Here is a 21,664-nt window from a genome sequence, read left to right on the forward strand (position 1 = left end):
GAAAAGAGAGACGATTTTTTAAAGAATCAATGAAAAGTCGAGTTTATGTTTATATTCATAGGGGTGTTCACGGTTCGGATAACCGCCCAATCCGAACTGAAACCAAAAATTCGGTTCGGTTTTCGGTTTTCGGATTTTCGGATTTTCGGTTTTTCGGTTCGGTTCGGTTTTTTTTCGCGGTTAACCGAACCGAACCGAAAAACCGTTATTTTTTTTTTTGCTTTTTTTTGTTTTTTTTTTGTTTTTGAATTTGAATTTTTTTACCAATCAATTAATATGTACATCAATATTGTGTGCCCATAAAATTAATTTTATTGAAAAACTGAAATAACAAAAGTCATCCTTCGTTCTTTTTTTTAAAAAAAAACATAATTGGTTTAATTAGTTATCTAATTATTCAAACATATTTGAATTGTGGATTCAACTTGAAAAATGTATTGATTTAGTAATTTTAAAAAATATTGATTTTTGAAATAAAAATAATTAAAAATTAATGAAGTTATTTTATTATATTATATATACAAATATTTGCATTATATATTACATTATTTTTATAAATTCAAAAATTATTATTATTGAAATTAAAAACGTTAGCAATTTTTTTTGTTTTAAATGCAGTTATTTTCAAATATATTTTTCGAAGTATTAAATCACAAATATTTGATTTAACCATTAATTTTTTCCAAAAAATTATTCGAATAACTAAAAATATTTAGTTTTTTTTAAAAAAAATATTTTAATATTTTTTTTCAAAAAACCGATTTTTAGAAAAAAAAAAGTTCAAATTTTTTTTTTTAAAAAAAAAAACCGAAAAACCGAAAAACCGAACTGAAAAACCGAAATAATTTCGGTTAAAAACCGAACCGAACCGCCCAGTGCGGTTCGGAACCGAAAACCGAACCGAACTGGGCGGTATAACCGAAATTTCGGTTTAGTTCGGTCCAAACTGCCCGAATGAACACCCCTAATTCACAGCGAATTTGACGAAGGAACAAACTCGGACAGCTATCATCTGATTTCTCGAATCGATAATTCAACCATATCCCCAACCGAGCTATATTTCTCATCACCCCTTCAGCAAATTGTATCCATGGAGTGACATGAATTTTATAAATTCAAAAAGCAACAACATTTGTTTATATTTTACACTGGATTTGAAAAACTAAAAACACCAAAACAGGAAAATATAAGAAAAGATCAAGAACATAGAGACCGTCAACAAAATTAACCTTGTAAATACCGACATAGTCTCGATCACCACGTGTATCTATATTGTTCTTTTTATTTTTTTAGTTGAGAGATATGATTGTCACAATTGAATTTCGAACTCCTCCAAACCTCATCTCATCTATCAACTCCTCGATTTAAAATCAAGTCTGACAATGAACAAATTGCAAAAATCAAGAACACGATTTTTATTGGTTCAATCAATTGATTTACACTTTTATTCTAATCAATTTACAAAGTTTGATCTCGCACATCTAAAAATTATCTCACATAAATTCACTCTTGCTTGCTCATATCGACGAAAAAACACACTTGAATTTCACGGTCAATTCTTGTTAAATGTTGCTTCTTTTTTTTTTTTCAAATTTATGCTAACTTTTGGCTCCTCCTCCGTTTTGTGGTCAATGCTAGTTCATTTTTTTTAAAATGTATATTGATGATAATATATAACAATTGAGTCATAATGAAAACATACTTTTGTTTAGTCGTAAATTTTTCCAATGAAAAATTAATGTCTACGAAAAAAAATCTAAAGAAGTTATTAATCATCATATCTACGTCGCTTCAAATAATCCAATTATATAAATAAATACTAATATTATTTAAAAATAAGAACATTGATAATACATAAATGGTGTTTGATAGAGCTTATACACTCTTTAAATTTTTTCAATGATTTTTTTTTAAAAAAACAGATTATAAACTCTCAAGATAAATCATTTTTAAAAAAGTAAGATCACCCTTTTTTTTTTTAGAAAATATGTTAATTTAATAGAAAAGGATAATTATAAAATAAGTAATTTTAGTGCCCTCAAGGTAGTTATTATATAGTGCTCATCTTTTATATAATAGTATACATATATTCTTAAACACCCACCATACTCTCCATACATTTTTCGAATATTTATCATTTTTTTCTAAATTAAAATATAAAATACTTTATTTTTTTACTATATGTTTAACATTTATGATAACCTAAAACTATTGTGTGTATATATATATATATAATTATATATAACTATTTACATTACATTTCTAATATTATATTTTTTTTGGTATTTTTGATTATAAAAAAAATTTATAATACCAAACACATCAACATTTTTAATTGTTTAAAATAAGTTAATTCAAACACTTTAAAAACTTATTTTAAAAATAAAACCTGTTGTTTTTAATAAAATTAGTAAAACAACATCGTTTAATAAACAAAAAAATATGAAATCACATCGTTATCATTAGGATGACAGGTTTTGATTTTAGGGTGAATTGGTGTTCAGTCCCTAAATCCAAAAGCAAATTAAGAATCAGTCCCTTGTCAGAAAAAATTGTTTGCACTCCCTGGGCCCATATTATTTTTCTCGGATAAAATTAAGTACAAAACATTGAAAATATGGTACAAATACAAGATATTTGAGCACTAATTGTTCAAGATCGAGTACAAAAAATACAATTTTGAGTATAAAATCTAAACATTTTTATTAATGTGAACTTGCAACATGTGTTTGAGTACTAAAAAATCATATATTTGTACCAGATCTAACACATTGGGTACTCAAAAATCACATATGCGTACCATATTTTCAATGTTTTGTACCGATTTTCATCCAAATAAGATAAATGTGTTATTAATATCAATATTTTTTAGTACTCGAAAATCATATATTAATACTAGATCTAACACATTTGATACTCAAATATCATGTATTTGTACCATATTTTTCATGTTTTGTACCAAATTTCATCCGAAACAAAACATATGGGCCCAGGGAGTTTAAACAAAGTTTTTTTCTGACAGAGACTGATTACCAATTTAAGTTTAGATATAAGGACTGAATTATAAATTACCCTTTTTTTAATTGTTAGGAAAATCATTATTATGATTATATTATGATGATGATTATTATTATTATCGGAATCTCTGATACATTTTTGGGATAGGTATAGCATAAGCGTCTCATACCAATTTTATTCGAGATTTTTTAAAATCCAAAAACCGGAACTCATGCCCAAAAACGTATCTCCAATTTTCTAGTTTCGGTTTCTCCGTAGTGTCCGGAACCGACAAGAAAAAATTCCATCTCTAACACAAATTTAATCGAGACGAATTTGGTAGTTTGGAATGTCCCCATCGGTGGTAGTCAGATCACACCTATTTTTCGTAATCACAATTTTACCCATAATCTCGTTGACAAATCAAGTAATTATCATACTGAAATATAAAAGAAATATAATTTTAATCTATCTATAGTTTTTTTCAGGAGTTAGATGATATTGATTATTGAAACAAAATACAGTTAAAAAGAAATAAAACATCAAGGTTTCGTTTGGATTAAAAACGTTTTCACTGCTTTATAAGTGGAAAAACTTAAAACATGTTTTAAGATAAAATTTTTATAAAATGTTTTTGAAAAATATTTTTAAAAAAATATTCTTCATGTATAGTTTTTAAAGAACACTTGATATGTGTTTTTTAGATGTTTTTATAATAAAACTATGAAAGACAACGATAAACAACATTAGTTTTGAAATGTCAAAATATTTTTATAGAATAATTGTTCAAACACATATTTATTCTTAAAACAACTTTTAAAACATTTTATAAAAAAAAAATATTTAAAAACACTTTTATAAAAACGTGTTATAAATACATATTCAAACCAAGTCCAAATATTAACTTTAAAAATACTTTAACTTCAATATATTGTTAAAAAAAAAACTTCAATATATTAAAAAAATAATAAATAAATAAAATTGTGCACCGTTTAAAATTATGCCAGATGAGAAATGAAATGGCATAGACCATAGCACTATCACTAAAGCAGTCATTTCACAGCGAAATTTAAGATCCATAAATGCATTCTTCTTTGGTGATGTTTTTGCCACGACAAACCTCTAATCGATCCAAAATTACACGCACAGCACAATAATTATTTTTTCTGGGTTGTTTGATAAATCATTGAAATTGAATCACTGTTTGTGAATTTGGGTATGGCGGAAAAGCTTATGCATGCGGTTCAGTATGACAGATATGGCGGTGGGGCATCTGGTTTGAAGGTAATTCTTGGTTTTTTGCCCCCTCAGTTTTGTAGAGATTTTTCTTTAACATGTGTTGTTTCGAAGTATTTGAATGAATCCCAGGTTTGATTTTTAGTTGAATTATCGAAATTTAAGTCACCGTTTAACGAAAGTGTTGTTTCGGAAAATTCGAGGATCACACAAGGCTGTAAATTTGGCCGAGGTGATGAATGAAAGCTAGTTTCTTTGTGGAAACAACCTGGATTTGAAGAGAGATTTTTGAAAAGTTTCGAGTGTGAAATCGATTTTTTTTTTGTAGAGAAGTATTCGTGGCACAATCTGTTAATTCTCAGGAAATGTGCTTTTAGCAACTCCCATGTATGGCAAAATGTTGTCTGATTAATTTGTCAGTGAACGGTGTCTCGGGGAATAGTTTGTGATTGTTTTTTGGATCATTTATTCAACTTATGTTTCTTTGTGTTTTTTTAATACACTACATAATGTATTTGCGAGGGCGTGTATTAGTTATTTTTTGCTGAAATTTGAAGAACCCTTTATTTGTCTTTGGCGTCTGTGTTGGGTGTTCTTGCCCGCCGAGAAGGCATGTTTCACTTGCTTATTATTAGTTAAAATAGACTGCGAAGTTGTGGTTTTTGTAGTGCGAAACGGTTTGTGTCAGCTGATATTTGTGCATACATTTGTGAATTTGACACCTCCACTTTCAGCATGTTGAAGTTCCTGTTCCTACACCTGGTAAAAGTGAGGTGCTACTGAAATTGGAGGCCACAAGCCTAAATCCGGTTGATTGGAAAACACAGAAAGGCATGCTTCGGCCTCTTTTTCCTGGGAAATTTCCTTTTATACCGGGTAAGCATACTACCTCTACTTCAGAAAATCGATGCTGATTGTTCTGTTTTAAAACTCATGTATCAGCACTCTGTAGCCTTGCTATTCATGTGTATCTTTCTGTCTCTTTATGGAGCAGCTACTGATGTAGCTGGAGAGGTAGTGGAGGTTGGACCAGGCACCAAAAACTTCAAGCCTGGTGATAAAGTAGTTGCAATGCTGAGCCATCTCGTAAGTGTTAGAAACTTGTTTACTTGACCGCATCATCTGGAAAAATCGATTATCACTCAAACTTCACGCAAAGAAGATGTCACATTCTTCTGTTTCTAATCAAAGCATTTCTTCATTCTTGAATCTTTATGAGACAGTCAGGAGGTGGTTTGTCTGAATATGCAGTGGCAAAGGAAAATCTGACGGTTCCTAGGCCCCCTGAAGTATCAGCTGCTGATGCTGCGAGTCTTCCAGTTGCCGCCCTTACAGCTCACATGGCCCTCACTCAGTCGGCTGAGGTTAAGCTTGATGGAAGTGGACCGCACAAGAACATTCTCATCACTGCTGCCTCTGGTGGTGTTGGTCATTACGCTGTTCAGCTGGCAAAACTTGGAAAGACGCACATCACAGCCACTTGTGGTGCCCGAAACGTCGACTTCGTGAGAAGCCTTGGGGCAGATGAAGTTCTTGATTATCAGACTCCAGAAGGAGCAGCCCTTAAGAGTCCATCGGGCAAAAAATATGATGCGGTCATTCACTGTGCACGGGCCTTTCCTTGGTCTGTTTTTGAGCCAAATTTGAGTGAGAATGGGAAGGTCATCGACATCACTCCCGGGGCTAGCGCAATGTGGACTTTTGCTGTGAAGAAACTTACCTTCTCCAAAAAGAAACTTGTGCCATTGCTTCTTATCCCGAAAGGTGAGAACCTGAAGTATCTTGTTGAGTTGGTGAAACAAGGGAAGATCAAGACGATAATCGATTCGAAGTATAGTTTGAGCAAAGCTGAAGATGCTTGGTCCAAGAGTATTGAGGGCCATGCTACTGGGAAGATCATTGTGGAACCATAAATGTACATGTTTTAAAAAGATGCATCTTTTATTCCATGAAATTGTTAATTTAACAATTATTCTATAATTCTCTCTTCTTGGAATTCTGGTGTTTTTCTTTTTCTTTTTCTTTTTCTTTTTCTTTTTCCCCCCCGAGTGTTGATTATACTGCCAATGCTTCTAGAATGATATTCCTCCATTGTACCCCACATGCAGATGAAATATGAAGTATGAAAAATCAATGTGACCCATTAATCATGCTGTATCAGGTGAAAAAAAAATATGGAAGGCTCCACATACTACCATTGTATCTTTTATTTAACAGTTTAATCATCTAGGATGACTTTCAACAAATCGACAAATCGCCTATGCCCTAGTATTAGTAACTAAGCGCAGCAGAGTCATCAAATGGCAAAAAATTTTCCTCGTTGCATCAAGAATCAGGTATATATTGTGTGTATATATATTTAATATAATATATCATTTATGTATATATATATATAATATATACAATATGCAATATATGGACACACACACACACACACACACACACACACACACACACATATATAATATATGTAGACACACACACACACACACACATATATATATATATATACAGTTTTGCTATGGTGAGCAACCACCGTGAGCACTTCTGTGAGCACCGCTGATGTGACATCTTATATACTATTGGGAAACCAATTATCAAGTTTTGGCGTTAAAACAAAATTCTCTTAAGACAAAAATAAAGAGACTAAGTCAAGTAACTCAACTGGACAATGTTAGACAACTGAACTGAATTACTCAACTGGATAAGTCAGTAGACTAGTCTTTGAACCACAACTGTATTTACTCAACTAGACTAGACAACTTAATCCTTCAAGGAATCCAAGACCGGAGTTAGAGAACTTGACGACTAAGAGACTACGAATGATCTAAGCACCGTGACTGAACCATGACTGTAGGACACTTAAGACTAGTCAAGGCTGCTCAATTGAAGTTAAGGACGACTGACACATAACAAGTATATTCTAGATTGTGAGTAACTGATCCTTAAACATTCCCAACAATATTAAAAATCTTTAGAATTGGTTTTTAGCCATTTTCGGAAAAGACAATAATACACCGTAGACGCCACACCAGTGTTAGTGGATAGAGTTGCACTACCTTTCAAAAATTGTCCCCAAGATTTACAACTCAAGGCAACATATATTTATTGAGAGGATCATATATTTTTGTATGCATTTATGACCGTTGCAATCAATGCTTATAAATAGGCTTGAAGATCAGTTGAAGAACTCTCTCCAATTTTCTACGCATTCAAAGTTATATTTGTTGTCAAGTTTTCAGTAACACATTCAATATCACAAGTTTACAGTAACTGATATAGTACACTCACTCAAGTTATATATCTGATCAATTAGGATCATATTGTGCCAAGTTTTTCAAAGTACAAAAGTTCATACTTGTAAAACCAGACGACGACTATGTATTGTATTGTGAAGTTAAGTACTAGGAGCTTCAGTCGAGGCAGTGTTAAGTCCTTCCTGAATCGGGGTCATGCATATTACTTATAATACTCAAATCTTATAGTGAAAGATTCTAAAAAAGAAGAAACGGTGAATTAGGAGTCTTTAATCTCCGAACATTCAGAAACATATCGTGTGCCATCTTTATTTCAGTCAAGATATTATATTTGTGTTCAATCTGCCAGTTAACCTCCTTTCGCACAAACTTTGTTGGTTGATTGACATCGACAGTCAAGAAAGAACTGGTAGTTCAGTTGTCATCACAACTGAGCTTATTATTCGAGAATAAAAATTAGAAGCAGTGTATTCACCCGCTACACGCACTAAACGATCCATCATATACACATTATATATGTACAATTTTAAAATATTGTCCACCTACTGTGTCCACTTATCATATCCATCGTTGAGGTGGTACTCACCTATTGGATATGATAGATTGTACATCCAATAGGTGAGTGTCAGATTCTAGAATTATACACCGTCGTCAGCCATTTTATGGTGATGTCCCCAAACTCTAGGCAAAACTCTGCCACAATCTCGGTGGCACCTCGCTATCGTCCGGCCCCCGAATCGAGGCCTAGAATCTCTCAAATTTAGGCTAGAACCGAGAGAGAAAAGTGAGAAATTAGCAAGAAGAAATGAGATCGGACTCCCTATTTATAGGTAAAGTTCAGACCTTCCAATCCCTGGTTCGGAGCTTTCGACCGCATTTTGGAGTTTTCGATCTCTCAATTGGAGCTTCCGATATCTGTCCACCGAACGTGTGTCCTGTGATTGGACAACCCACTGTGCTTGTATAGTTCGAACATTCCAAACTTGGGTATCGTGTTTTATTTATACGAAAAATAAAAAAAGGGAACGAGGTGGAAAAATATTGTTGGGCAACTAAAAAGTCCTATATATATATATATTAATATATATGTATGAATATGTATACTGTATATACATATTATATATATTATAATTTTAATATGTTGTCCATCTAAGGTACTCAACCCACGGAAGCCCCGAACGCATTTATCAAAAGTTTCGATAGATGCTTATAAATATGGGGTCAAGACAACCATTTGAATTGCCAATTTCCCTATTCTCTCTCCTATTATAGTTTGAATCTAAGGGTTTCTAGGCGTCGGTTCGAGGGTCGGACAATAGCGAAGCGCTATCGAGATCGTAGCGGAGCTGTGCCTAGAATTTGGAGTCATCGCCATCAAAGGGATGACGACAGACCCAAATATAATTCCAGACTCTGATTAGCTTCTGGGAGTAGCTATTAGTATAGTTAAAGGTTTTAGTACGCAAAGAGTGATATGGTTATTATTTGTTTATAGACTTGGATTTGAGAACTCGACTTGTTAGGTTGCTTGAGTAGAGGTACGTACTTACTATCCGTGATATCCTGGTTGACTATGCATATTCTATGTTTGAATGTTTATATGTCATGTTTTATGTGCATATATTATGTCATGATTATTATGCTGAATATATTATCATGTTGAACATGTATTGTAAGGCCCGAAAATATTAAGTTATTAATTACGAAATTTGAGATTTAAATTCAGAATTTGGAAAAATACTAATTGGAGAAGTTATGGAATTAGAGATTTAAATTTCGAGTCGAAAATATTTAATTTGAGAGTTTACGGATATTAAGACTTAAATTCCGAAATTCTTAATTAAAAGAATAAAATATTTAAATTGATTATTTATGGGATTTAAGATTTAAATGTTGAGTTTGAGAATAAAAAGGACTTAGAGGGTGTTTGGGAGAGCTTAAAAGCTCTTTCAAACAGCTTATAAGCTGTTTGAGAGCTTTTAAGCTCTCAAATTTTGTTTGGCAAATTTTTTTAAAAACAGCTTATAAGCTGTCAAAATAAGTTGTTTGACACCTTATAAGCTATTTTTAAAAAAGTAAGAGGGGAGGTACTTTTTTCAAAAAGATCTTATTTTAATATTCTATCTCTCTAAAATATCCTTGAATATTTTCATAAATCTCCATTATATCCTCCACCCATTAAATATTAAATATGATTTTAAAAAAAATTACAAATCACATAAATTTTTCTAAAGTAAAATATTAAAACAATTTTATTTTTTAATATATGTTTATTCTAAAACTATTTTCGTATGTATATAACTCAAAATTTTATTTTCATAGAATTATACCCTTTTTGGTAATTTTGACAATAAAAAGATCTTATAATACCAAACATATCAACATCTTTAAGTTGTTTAAAATAAGTTTACCCAAACACTTTAACAACTTATTTTTAAAATAAGTTCTAACAACTTATAAGCTCGTAAAACAGCTTTTAAGTACTAGGAGCTTATAAGTTTTTTTTAATAAATTTAGTCAAACACTCTCTTAATTAGAAGTTGAAGATTGATTAAGGACCAATTTGCAAAATTTGAAGAGCTCAGGGATTAAAGTGGAAATTCCTTGGGTTAGTGGCATACACATGTCTTGACTAGATTAAAGCTTGTAACATATGCTTTGTACGTGTATGTATCTATTCATTCAGCCGAGAAGAAGAAGGAAAGAGGGAGGAAAAGCTTCCAACGCCATTTTCTTGGTCTTTCAAGCTCGGTTTTTTCTATCTGCCCGGTAGAATTTCAAATTGATTGTATATTTGCGATAACGGTTTCGAGTGCTACGTTTTGATGTAAGTATGATTAAGTTCTATCAGTTTAATTTTTAATATGTGGTTAGAATTAAGATTTGATTGTATAAATATATTCTAGTATATACGACGATATCGTATCTAAGACGGATCGAGAAAATATTGTCGTTTGAACATGTTTATGAATTTTTGAATATTTTTTAGAAATGAAAATATTGGCTGCTGATGTCGTGGGAATTAGATATATTTGATGATGTTATGAGTCTTGGATTGTAGTATTGATGATATCTATGCAATTGGAAATACCGAAATCGAGTCGTTACGCCGTCGAATTAAGTTTGATGAATATCTGGAAATGTATGTTGTTGATTTTGATATTCTTGTGATGAAATGATATTGATATGAGTTATATATCAATGTTTATATGATGTGTGAGTTGATAGAGTTATAGGTTTTGGATCGTTATGCCGTCAGTTTGAATTCCGATCAAATTATCAAGCCTTGAGTTGTTGAGCATTGGTTTGAGCTGATTAGTGTTCTTGATGAGTTAGAATGCTATATTGAATGATTTGTTATTAATTTCAGATTGAGCAAGAGCACATCGAGTTCGAGTTCGCACCGATTCAAATCAATTGAATATTGATCAATGTTTGAGTTTCTAGCCTTGAGATTGCTATCATTCTAGCTAGTGAGTTGATACGAGCTTTGTGTGTTGTAGCTTGAGGATTGGAGCTACTTAGCTATCAAGATTGACAGACATGTATGATTCGACGATGATCGAATTGGGGAACAACGTCGAGACGAGTTTGCCTTCTCGATCCCTTAAAATCACACAATGAATTTCTTTATATGTTTATGTGTTTTGTATGAATTATTTGATTCATGAGATTTATGGTATGAATTGTGTTGCTACATGCTCGATTATATTTGATGCTTCTATTCATGATATGTTAGGAATCAAATAATGTTGTTAGCAGGAACGGATCCACCATAGGGCGAAGGTGGGCGACCCCCCCCCCCCCCCCCCCCCCCCCCAAAAATTTGAAAACTTTTTTTAGTATATATGTATATATTTTCTGAAACAATATTATATAAATATTTGGCCCGAAATCAACTGTGTTTATGCATTTGGTCTAGTGGTTGGGCTTTTCTTCATTTTTGTCAAAGATACATGTTCGATTCCTTTCACTTACATAGCACCTTTAATTTTTATATTACTCTTTTAACCTATTTTATTTAAAATCAATTTATCACTTTTAAATTTTTTTTATCTGAAAAATTAACACCTTTATTTAAAACTCTCTTATAACCTTTTATTTTTTATTATTTGAAAAATTAACATCTTTTATTTGAAAAAAAATTAAAACGTGAGAACTTTTTTAATTTTTTAAAGTTCATAGTTTACTCGGCTTCAATGCACAATACCTTAAAAAATTTTAATATGTTTGATGTGATTTTAAGATTTGAGATTTTGGATTTTTTTGTCGTTAATAATTTCACTATTTTAAAACCAAGATTAATAAGTTTTTGTTTTATCTTACTATTAAAATTGGGTCAGTGCGTGACTTGGTAATTTTTCATTTGGTTAATGTGACTTATGTTAACCTTTTTAGTTACTTTTTTTTTTCCTATTATGATGAATTTTATTTTTTTATTGTGTTTTGATTTCGGATCTTGTTTAATTACTTGAAAGTTACAGTTTTTTCTATATGAAAAATGTATTAATCGACTTGCACAAAAAACAAACTCGTATACACTTGTTTTTCCAATTTTTTTTTTAAAATGCAATCAAAACTTAATTTATTTAATGATAGTTACATTCTTTAATTCTTTTCATTATATATATAAATAATTTTTTTTTTAGAATTAAGTTTAAGACTCTTGCTTAACATGTCTTTACTAACTATACAGAAAAACTAATTTAATGAGACAATAACATCTAATTGATACAATAATATAATTTGATATTTCATCAGGTATATTTTGTAAAAAAAAAATTGATCTTTATCTTTTGGTAATATATTAATATTAACTTTAGATATTATATTTATTTTTATTTATTGTATTCGTATTATTGAGAGTAATAAGTTTTTTAAAAAAATTATTGAGAGTTATATATAAAATATAATAATTATTTTTATTATTCTAAATACTGACCGGCCCCTCCTAATGTAAACTCCTGGATCCGCCCCTGGTTGTTAGATTATGGTATGGGGTGATTGTGTATTGCATCATCTCATTGTGCATTTTGATCCTAACCTTTCTTTCAGAGTTGTGCTGATATCGTTGATGAGTTATAAGCATCGATATCGAGTATCAGTGGTGATATTCTAGTATTGATACTTAGACTCTGGGTACAACATCAATGATGAGTTCAAGCATTGATGATGACTTGATGCGTTCTAGCATCTAAGCTGGTGTCGCCTTTGAGCTTTATTTCTTTCTAGCCATTTATGTTTCTCGCATTTCATAAGATGTCATTTATGATTTGAAATGCATTGTTATGGCTATAAATGAATATTTCATATGTTTGTGTCATTCATACTAAGTTTTATAATTATCGATTTGTCCGGCTTTTGCTTTGTTTTGTGTGTGCACTGCAACGGGTGATTCAGGGCCAAGTTATAGGAGGCCATGAGTGTTCGAAAAGAATTCATAGAAGTGGAGATTTCGGGTTAAGAAGTAGATTTGCTGTAAAATTTGTGTATCAGTAGTCTTGGATAGAAATGAGAAATGATTTTAGACTTGTAGTTGTTGTTTTGCACTTGTAGAAACATGTATGAGATTATGGCTATGTCGAGAGATTCATATTCTGCCTTGTATCATGTAGTTAAATAATTATAGAATTGATTTGGGATGATTGAATGTTGAAATTATGTTTGAAACTGCATAGGACAACAAAAGAGCAAGTTTCAGTTTTTTCGGGCAGCACAGGGCTCGCTCGAGCACATACTTTGCGTGCTCGAGCGAGGCTGAGCAAGGCTCAACCCGAGTGGTGCACGCTCGAGCGCATGTAGGCGCGTTCGAGCGAGTCCATTTTATATATAAAAAATTTAAAGCTTACCTATTTTGGTTGCTTAATTATTAGATTAATATTGAATGAGTTTAAGAATTGAGATTAGGACCCGAGGTCCCCACAACAGCCTTTTATGCAATGGGCTGGGCCCTCAACATTGCTCTCGAGCGGCCTGCTCTCAAGTGGTACGAGGGGTGAGTTGAACTTGTATATAAGCCTGGTGGTACAAGGTTCGAACCTTGGGGTGGGCAAAAACTCCCCTAACCAGGTGGGGAGAAGGCCATGAGTATGGGCCTGGGACGCCCGAGAGCAAGGGTGACGGCCCAACCCATTACATGTACCTTGATATAACTCGTAGAGGGGTCTCTCAGTCCCGAGTTCTTGAGTGGATGGTTGAACCCGTTGGTACGGGATCTGGTCACCAATATCCATGGAATATTTTTTGGTGTGTGAGCCACCTCCTGATGCGACGACCCAGTGTTCTACATAACATGACACCTGTAGTTACCCGCACGGATCACCTACTAACTAGCAGTCTTAAGCATGCAAGTAGCTTAATTTAAAATACTTAATTAACAGAGTAAAACTTGCAGAAACATATTATAGCGACCCTACCCAGATCCACTACCTAATCAGAGTAATAAAGCACATGCAATAATATTTAAAAGCGTGAATAGCAGATAATTCAAAATACAAAAAATCTGATCGGCAGAATACAACCGACGAAAAAACTAAAGTGTATAATACTTAGACAACCAAATCGAAAGTCTTAGGGTCACAACCCTACCACTAAACTCTCGTTGCCACCGGCACCGGCCTCACTCCTTGTGCGAGCCTCCTGGACCGTCTAGCCTCAAACCTGTTCCGCCACAAGGTATCCCAAGAACACCAAACACAGGGGCGTGAGCGACAACGCTCAATAAGAAAGCAATGATATATAAACAAATATGCAACAAATAAATAAATTTAAAATCCTGGGTAAAACAGTCTGCTTAGGGAGCCACCAAATATACAGCACCTTGCCAAAGAGCGACTCCGCGAGGGTACTCGTATATTCACCCTATCAACTATAGCGTCTACTCCAACGTCGTGGTCGCTCCTAGTGATAGAAAAACCATGGGCTGAGCCTCCCCAAAACCTGACCCGAATCCAAAATAGGACACAAAGCTCACATGAAAACTGAAAATACCTGACTCGAGTCCATGATGAGTTACAAGCTCCCTATGGAAACTGTCAATAACTCACATCTCACAAGATGCAGTCCAGTATAAAACATGCATGTGCTAAAGCAGTAAATCATGGAAAACATATAGCACATACTCATGCAACATATAAGCATATATATCATGCCGGCTATCTCGGTCAGTACTTACGTACCTCTATCACTGCGGGCAAATCCTAGCACCACTGGTCTAGATCCCACGCCTACAAGTCCACACTATGGCGTCTGCGTCCGTCGTCATCCCTTTGCTGTCGCTTGCCTCAAAACTAGGCCACAGCTCCACTACGACCCAAACTCGAAGGAAATTTTTATTTTTAAATATATTACATATATGCCCATACATATATACAACTACACTGAAAATATATTTTCATAAAATTTAATACATAATAAAAATCGATTGCATGATAAAAGTATAAAAACTCGAACAGATTAAAATCCATGCAAATGACTAGAATCTCAAAAATATACAAAATGGTGAGAAATAGTAATCATGTGCGAAAAATAGCTCAATACATAAAATATCTCATCATAACTAAATCTACAGAAACATGAGCTGGCGAAGGTCATGGGTGTGCTAGCTCGCCACGGATGCACAGAAGTCTTCACCGCCAGTCGGGACCACAATCTCCTGACTAACATTAAACTTACCTGCACACCAATTAGATCTAATGAGCCTAGAAGCTCAGCATGCTCTACCCTTTAATAACAAATACTAAATAATAAGGTCGCATGCACATATAAAATATCTTGAGGTATCTTATGCATGCACGATCGTAAAAAAAAACCTTCGCATAATGCTGAAACGTAAACATAAACATCATCATAATCTTGATCATGGTTATAATACGTAACGTAAATAAATAACATAAGCATTAACATGCCATAAACATAAAAATCATTTCCTACGGGTCATATCAGTGAAGTGTGACCATAAACATAAGCGATTGATCAATCTATAAACCAACATACGTGGCGGCAAGGTTCACCCAACCTTAACATGGGGATTCTCTATGCCTCTTATGCCACTTCACCCAATCTTAACACGGGGATCCGTAGGCTCCTGAACATAATTGTCACAATTCACATCAACTTTCCAAAAATATTTTCTTTAAATTCCCTTAATATTAACATAAAATACATGCATGAATCATGAACTTAAAAATATCATCTTCCTTAAAAATATGCCCGTAAATATATATTTAATTTATTTTTCATAAAAATCATACTTATATCAAAATATACATATATATATCTATAAAAATATATTTACGGACTATTTTATTTTCCACTGACTAGTTTGAGTTGATGCCCCTTAACTAAATCTCATAAACTTAGACTGGCTAATTGACATTTATATTGGCCCAGAAATACTTAGACTAGCTCAATCACACTTAAAATGACTCAATCAAATAAATTTAAACAACTTAGGCCCATTAACAAATTTAGCCCAATTAATAAATTAAGTCCAATTAATATCTTAAGCCCAACAATCTTGACCCAATAAACAAACTTGACCCATCAAACAGACTTGGTTCAATAAACAGACTTGACCCAATAAATTAAACTCTGCTCAATAAACAGACTTGGCCCCAATAAAATAAACTCGGTTCAATAAACAAACTTGTCACATCAAACGAACTTGGCCCAAAATACAGACTTGGCCCAATAAAATAAACTCGGCCCAATAAACAGACTTAGCCCAATAAAATAAATTCGGCCCAATAAAATAAACTTAACACTTGGACTGCTAAATAAATTATCCGACCCGAAATAAAATAACCCGGAAATTCACCTAACCGACACTAGTACAAGACATCTTAAACCAAGACCCAAAGGGACCTAACTCAGCCATCAAACCTGTGAACAACAACTAAGACACATCCATGATAGAAAAATTATCCAATACCAAGTCACAATGCATAAAACGTATATGATGCATAAATTAAAACTTGAGCTACCATATCCACATACAAATGGAATAACACAATTTTAATCATTAAACAATGAATATACTGATCTAAATGGGTGAGCAAGAAAGCGTATAACATGCCTTTGCGTTTAAAACGCACGAAAAACTTATACAGTTGCGTTTGCATTTATCGGGACTCGGGAATCTCATAATTATCCAATTCTGGAAGCTCAAATCCCTAAACTGCTGATTTTTGCCTCTAATTATCCTCAACAGGCTTCCGATATGCGAAAAATCACACAATGGTCAAAATTTAACCCTGGTCAAACTTTGACCAAAAATTTTTGAACTTTAATGCGTTCTCACCGCTTCAGGGTTTCGAATCTCGACTCGAAACTTGATTATTTGGATCTATCACGTCGAACCGGTCAAAAATGGTTAACACGTCGGAGGTCAGTGGCTCGCCAGAGAAGGCGGAGGCGGCGATCCAAACATTCTTAAAAAATTATCAAATTTTCCAAATTTGTAGATCTCCTAAAGATGAACACAACCATACCAAAATCAGTCGGAACGGAGCTCCGGTGCGGCGGCAATCGGAGAAAAACAAGGCGGCAACGGCGAGACAATCCTAAGCTCGGTAATTGTTCTAAAAACCTCATAACATCGTTTAATATCTCTAAAACCAACAAAAACAAGCTTGAAATCGCGAAAACTCAGCGAAGAAGACGGTGAACAGTACTTGCGCAAACTCGTCTGTTCTTCATCGTTTTTCCGTCAATCCAACCGTCCGATATTCGATTTCTTTATACCAATAGATTCATTTTGATCTTAGCTACAACTTGATTGTTCAGATTTTTTATCGGAGCTCCGACGAACAGCCGGCAAAGCAAAAACGTGGACTGCCGCAGTGATGTCAAAAATTCTGGGAAATTCGGGGCAAAAATATTTGATATGTGTTTTCTTTAGTATGTTTCAGTGTGTGTTTTGCTATTTATAGAAAATCGATAATTTTCTGATCCGGACTAATTTATCTGATATCCAACTAGTAAACTTGGTCTCCATTCTAATATTTTCTGGTACACACACCCAACATCTATTAACACAATTTTCAAAAATTATTGACTTTGACCAGTCAATTAGACTCAAAATTTCTCAAATTAATTATTGAGTCACACTTAGACCATGACCAGTCAACCAAGAATTTTACCAGTCAACTCAGTCAAATATTCTTCTAAATTAAATTATCTGCATAAATAATTATTTTTATTTTTATATCTCAATAATTATTTCAAAATGCTAATATTACCAGATATCCAAAAATAGTCAAACCCATTGACTAACTGGCATGTGTATTTTATAAATACACTCTATAATTTAGTTGGCCGCACTAATTATTTTATCACTCAATAATTATTTTAATAGCTTATTAATTCGGTAAATAAATTTTGGGGCGTTACAACTCTCGCCCCTTAAATGGAATTTCGTCCTCGATATTGAAGCACACACCGAAAAGCTCTGGACAATACATGTGCATAACGACCTCGGCCTCCCAGGGAGCCTCCTCCTCTGACTGATTCTACCACCGGACCTTGACCATGGGAAGAACTTGCGTTTTAAGTCTCTGCTCTTTTTGTGCTAAGATATGTTCTGTTCATTCCTCAGACGACAAGTCTGACGCCAACTGCAGAGACTCATATCCATTTTGTGTGATGGATTGGAGATATGCTTCCTCAACATCAATACATGGAACACATTGTGAACAACCGTGAGACTAGGCGATAGTGGTATTCGGTAGGCCAACGTACCAACCCTTTCTAGAATCTTGAACGGACCAATAAACCTCGGATTGAGCTTGCCTCTCCGACAAAACGCATCACGCCATTCATGGGGTCAATTCTCGCAAGGACATGGTCTCCAAAGGCAAACTCGAGGTCTCGAAGACGTCGTTCAACATAATTATTCTGCAACTCTGCGCGGTCCGCATCTAATCTCGAATCCAAATCATGATACCTGCAGTCTGCTAAACTAACTCGAAACCTAGGAAAGTCCTCTCGCCAACCTTGTCCCAAAGCACGGGAGGTCTATTCCTTCTCCCGCAAAAAGTCTCGTATGGAGCCATATCTATAAACGTGTGATAACTGATGTTATAGGTGAATTCTACTAAAGGTAGCCTCGACTCCCAAGAGCCCTGAAATTCAATCACACAGGCTCTCAACAAATCCTTGATATCAACAGTCTCACAATTCTATATGGTATCCATCAAATACTAAATTCTAATGGTGTTATCAATCACTATCACTTACGAGCCAAAAAAAATGTCAAGACGACATTCAGTATAACTCAGCTCAATAAATAACTTGCTGGGCCATTATCGAATCGAAAATCAAAGGGACATGGTTCAGAACAATATCAAAATAAAATAGTCTGGAAGACAAATCTCCTAAAAGGAAAGACTCGTTTGCAGTTTAATACAAGGGGTGAGCAAATCAACTCAAGGCTCCATGAACAAGGAATACGATCCAATTAATCAATATCAAATCAGGTGATCACCCGTCAACGGGTATGAAATCATGCCAATCATCAAGAAAAATCAAAATCAGGGCTGTCAGAGTGGCCTCACCCACGAATAAATCCGCACGCACTCATCGAAAAAGAAATAAAGTCTCAAGGCATAATCGGATGTCAACAAAATATAATCGAGATCGCAATGGAATAGAATAACAATACTCACCCAAATCAATATCCATGTCCAGATTTAGAATTCAAGTTATCAATAAATATGAATTTCCGAAATTCATAATCAAAATATCAATCGATGTCAAATTTGACTGAATCTTCATTGTTCAATGTCATGCGAATCAAAGAATGCATGAACTACAAGAAGAATTCCAATATTTCCAGAAAGGATCGATAAAATGGCTCAAGTAACTGGTTTTCCGCTATCCCAAAAGCAATTTTCCAATTCCCCACAAAATCAACTAAGCATAAATCAATACTTAATTACTCAATTAGGACTACCACAAAATTTCCAAATTTCATATATGCAGCAAATTAATTCATCTCTAAAGAGTACTCATATATCGAGCAATCTGGCTTAACGAATCCTGAGAAAAATGAAAACTAAATTTCTCAATAACAATCAGTCAAATCTCTAAGAGAATTCTCAAAACATTCTCTCCGACCCAATATTCGCATCTAAACATATATCAAACAATTACTAAAAAATTCTAAAAAACGACTGAGAGATAAAAGAATGCGTAGCTCCAGAATCTAAAAACACAACGTAGCAATACATCTAATGCTAACTTTCCCTGCACGCAAAATACTTTCCAACAGATATAAATCATTTTTCTAGAGCAACAAATTAGCATCTAAAATTCACTCCTAGCATGCTAATTTCACAAATTCACAATTTTCATCCTACACATGCATTACTAAAACACAAGTACAAAAATCAAGCAATTTTCAATGAAAATCTTAACTAAGCATCTCACTAACTGAAATTTAAGAACACAAATTAAGACTATCCGTGATAAGAGAAGTATCATGATCTGCCTCCTAGGCCTGCATCACAAACAAGCGTCTCGTGGTCTGCCTCTTCCTGGGTCAGTTCTTGAAATATGTTGCGGCTCCTCGCAATGGTAGCACGTTCCTGAGCCGATCAAACCCTTCCCAGTATGAGGCCTCTGACACTGTCTGCAGGAAGATACACCTCCAGATCTAGGGGCAACTACCCCTACCGCTGTTGTCTCTACTGGCCCTGTGGCCTCTATTGCTGCTGATGCGGTCCAGGAGAATCTGAGCCCTTAGACGACCCAAGATAATACTTCTTCACTGGCTGCTGCTAAGAATGTCCTCTAGATGACTGATGGACCTGCCTCTGCTTCTAGAAGTCAGCCTGCATCTCCTATCTCTGCTTCTCAGAACAGCACGCTCGACTAACCGCTACCTTGTGGTTCGTCACATCTTTTATGGAAACATATTCTTGATTTCCGACCTCAAGTTTCCAGTGAAATGTCGCAGCCTCTCTCCATTGTATCAATCGTTGGCACGAAGTGAAACTCCCGCTAGAAGTGCCTCACAAACTCAGCCACGGTCCTGTCTCCCTGTCAAAGACTCATGATATCACAAATCAGCTGGCCTCGCACATCCTCCGTGGAGTGCTTCTTAAAGAAAACCGTATTAAAATCCCTCCACGTCGTCCTAGCTAGGTCAAGACCAGTCACTGCGTCCTCCCACAAGAGAGTTGCCTCATCTTTCAGCATGTAGTTTGTGCATCTAAATTGATCACCATCCGAGATTCCAACGCTCGAATCCACTCCTCAGCCACAATTGGGTCACTGGTCCCCGCGAACTCCTTCGGTCTCTACTAACCTCTCGGCGATGTCCTCCTCGTACGTCCTCCTAAGCTGCCCACGTGATTCTCAAGTAACCTCGCTATACCAGCTAGCATGCCCATGTTGGTTCTCTCAAAAGCTAAGAGTGATAGAGCTATAGGTGAAGGTAGAGGCTAAGGTGGATCCTGATTACCCGCATCGAAAACTACGCGTCTCGAAGGCATACTGTAATTTCCATCAATCCCCCACGCAACCGTATGGTATAACTAGGTATTTTAATTTAAATCCAATATAACAAAAATTCAGTGAAAAAAAATCTAACTCATGGTCCCATTCTTAAAACATAATTAAAATCATTTAAACTTACAGACTGGCAGTGCGACTTCTGAGCTCCACGTAACGGGCTAGCTAACCCTCCAAGAACCTTGCTCTGATACCAAATGAAACGACCCAAACTCGAAGGAAATTTTTATTTTTAAATATATTACATATATGCCCATACATATATGCAATTACACTGAAAATATATTTTCATAAAATTTAATACATAATAAAAATCGATTGCATGATAAAAGTCTAAAAACTCTAACATATTAAAATCCATGCAAATGACTAGAATCTAAAAAAATATACAAAATGGTGAGAAATATTAATCATGTGCAGAAAATAGCTCAATACATAAAATATCTCATCATAACTAAATCGACTGAAACATGAGCTGGCGAAGGTCACGGGTGTGCTAGCTCGCCACGGATGCACAGAAATCTTCACCGCCAGCCGGGACCACAATCTCCTGACTAACATTAAACTCACCTGCACACCATAGATCTAATGAGCCTAGAGGCTCAGCATGCTCTACCCTTTAATAGAAAATACTAAATAATAAGGTCGCATGCAATCAC

General features: G+C 34.5%; 1 protein-coding gene across 1 annotated transcript; it reads left to right on the plus strand.

Annotated features, from left to right (window-relative positions):
* Positions 1-4,040: 4,040 nt before the first annotated feature.
* On the plus strand, positions 4,041-6,223 carry LOC140883715 (chloroplast envelope quinone oxidoreductase homolog). The gene is made up of 4 exons (XM_073290289.1): positions 4,041-4,281; positions 4,968-5,109; positions 5,228-5,319; positions 5,457-6,223. The coding sequence occupies exons 1-4, from the start codon at positions 4,216-4,218 to the stop codon at positions 6,144-6,146; spliced, it is 990 nt and encodes a 329-aa protein (XP_073146390.1). The 5' UTR covers positions 4,041-4,215; the 3' UTR covers positions 6,147-6,223.
* Positions 6,224-21,664: the final 15,441 nt, after the last annotated feature.

The sequence above is a fragment of the Henckelia pumila genome, chromosome 2 (assembly GCF_033568475.1).
Source record: "Henckelia pumila isolate YLH828 chromosome 2, ASM3356847v2, whole genome shotgun sequence".
NCBI lineage: Eukaryota > Viridiplantae > Streptophyta > Magnoliopsida > Lamiales > Gesneriaceae > Henckelia > Henckelia pumila.

Bases quoted from the DNA above. Each gene is read 5' to 3' on its own strand.
- LOC140883715 (XM_073290289.1), top strand. From the start codon at position 4,216: ATGGCGGAAAAGCTTATGCATGCGGTTCAGTATGACAGATATGGCGGT. The intron at 4,282-4,967 runs GTAATTCTTGGT...CTCCACTTTCAG, and splicing joins GTGGGGCATCTGGTTTGAAG to CATGTTGAAGTTCCTGTTCC. The intron at 5,110-5,227 runs GTAAGCATACTA...TTTATGGAGCAG, and splicing joins GAAATTTCCTTTTATACCGG to CTACTGATGTAGCTGGAGAG.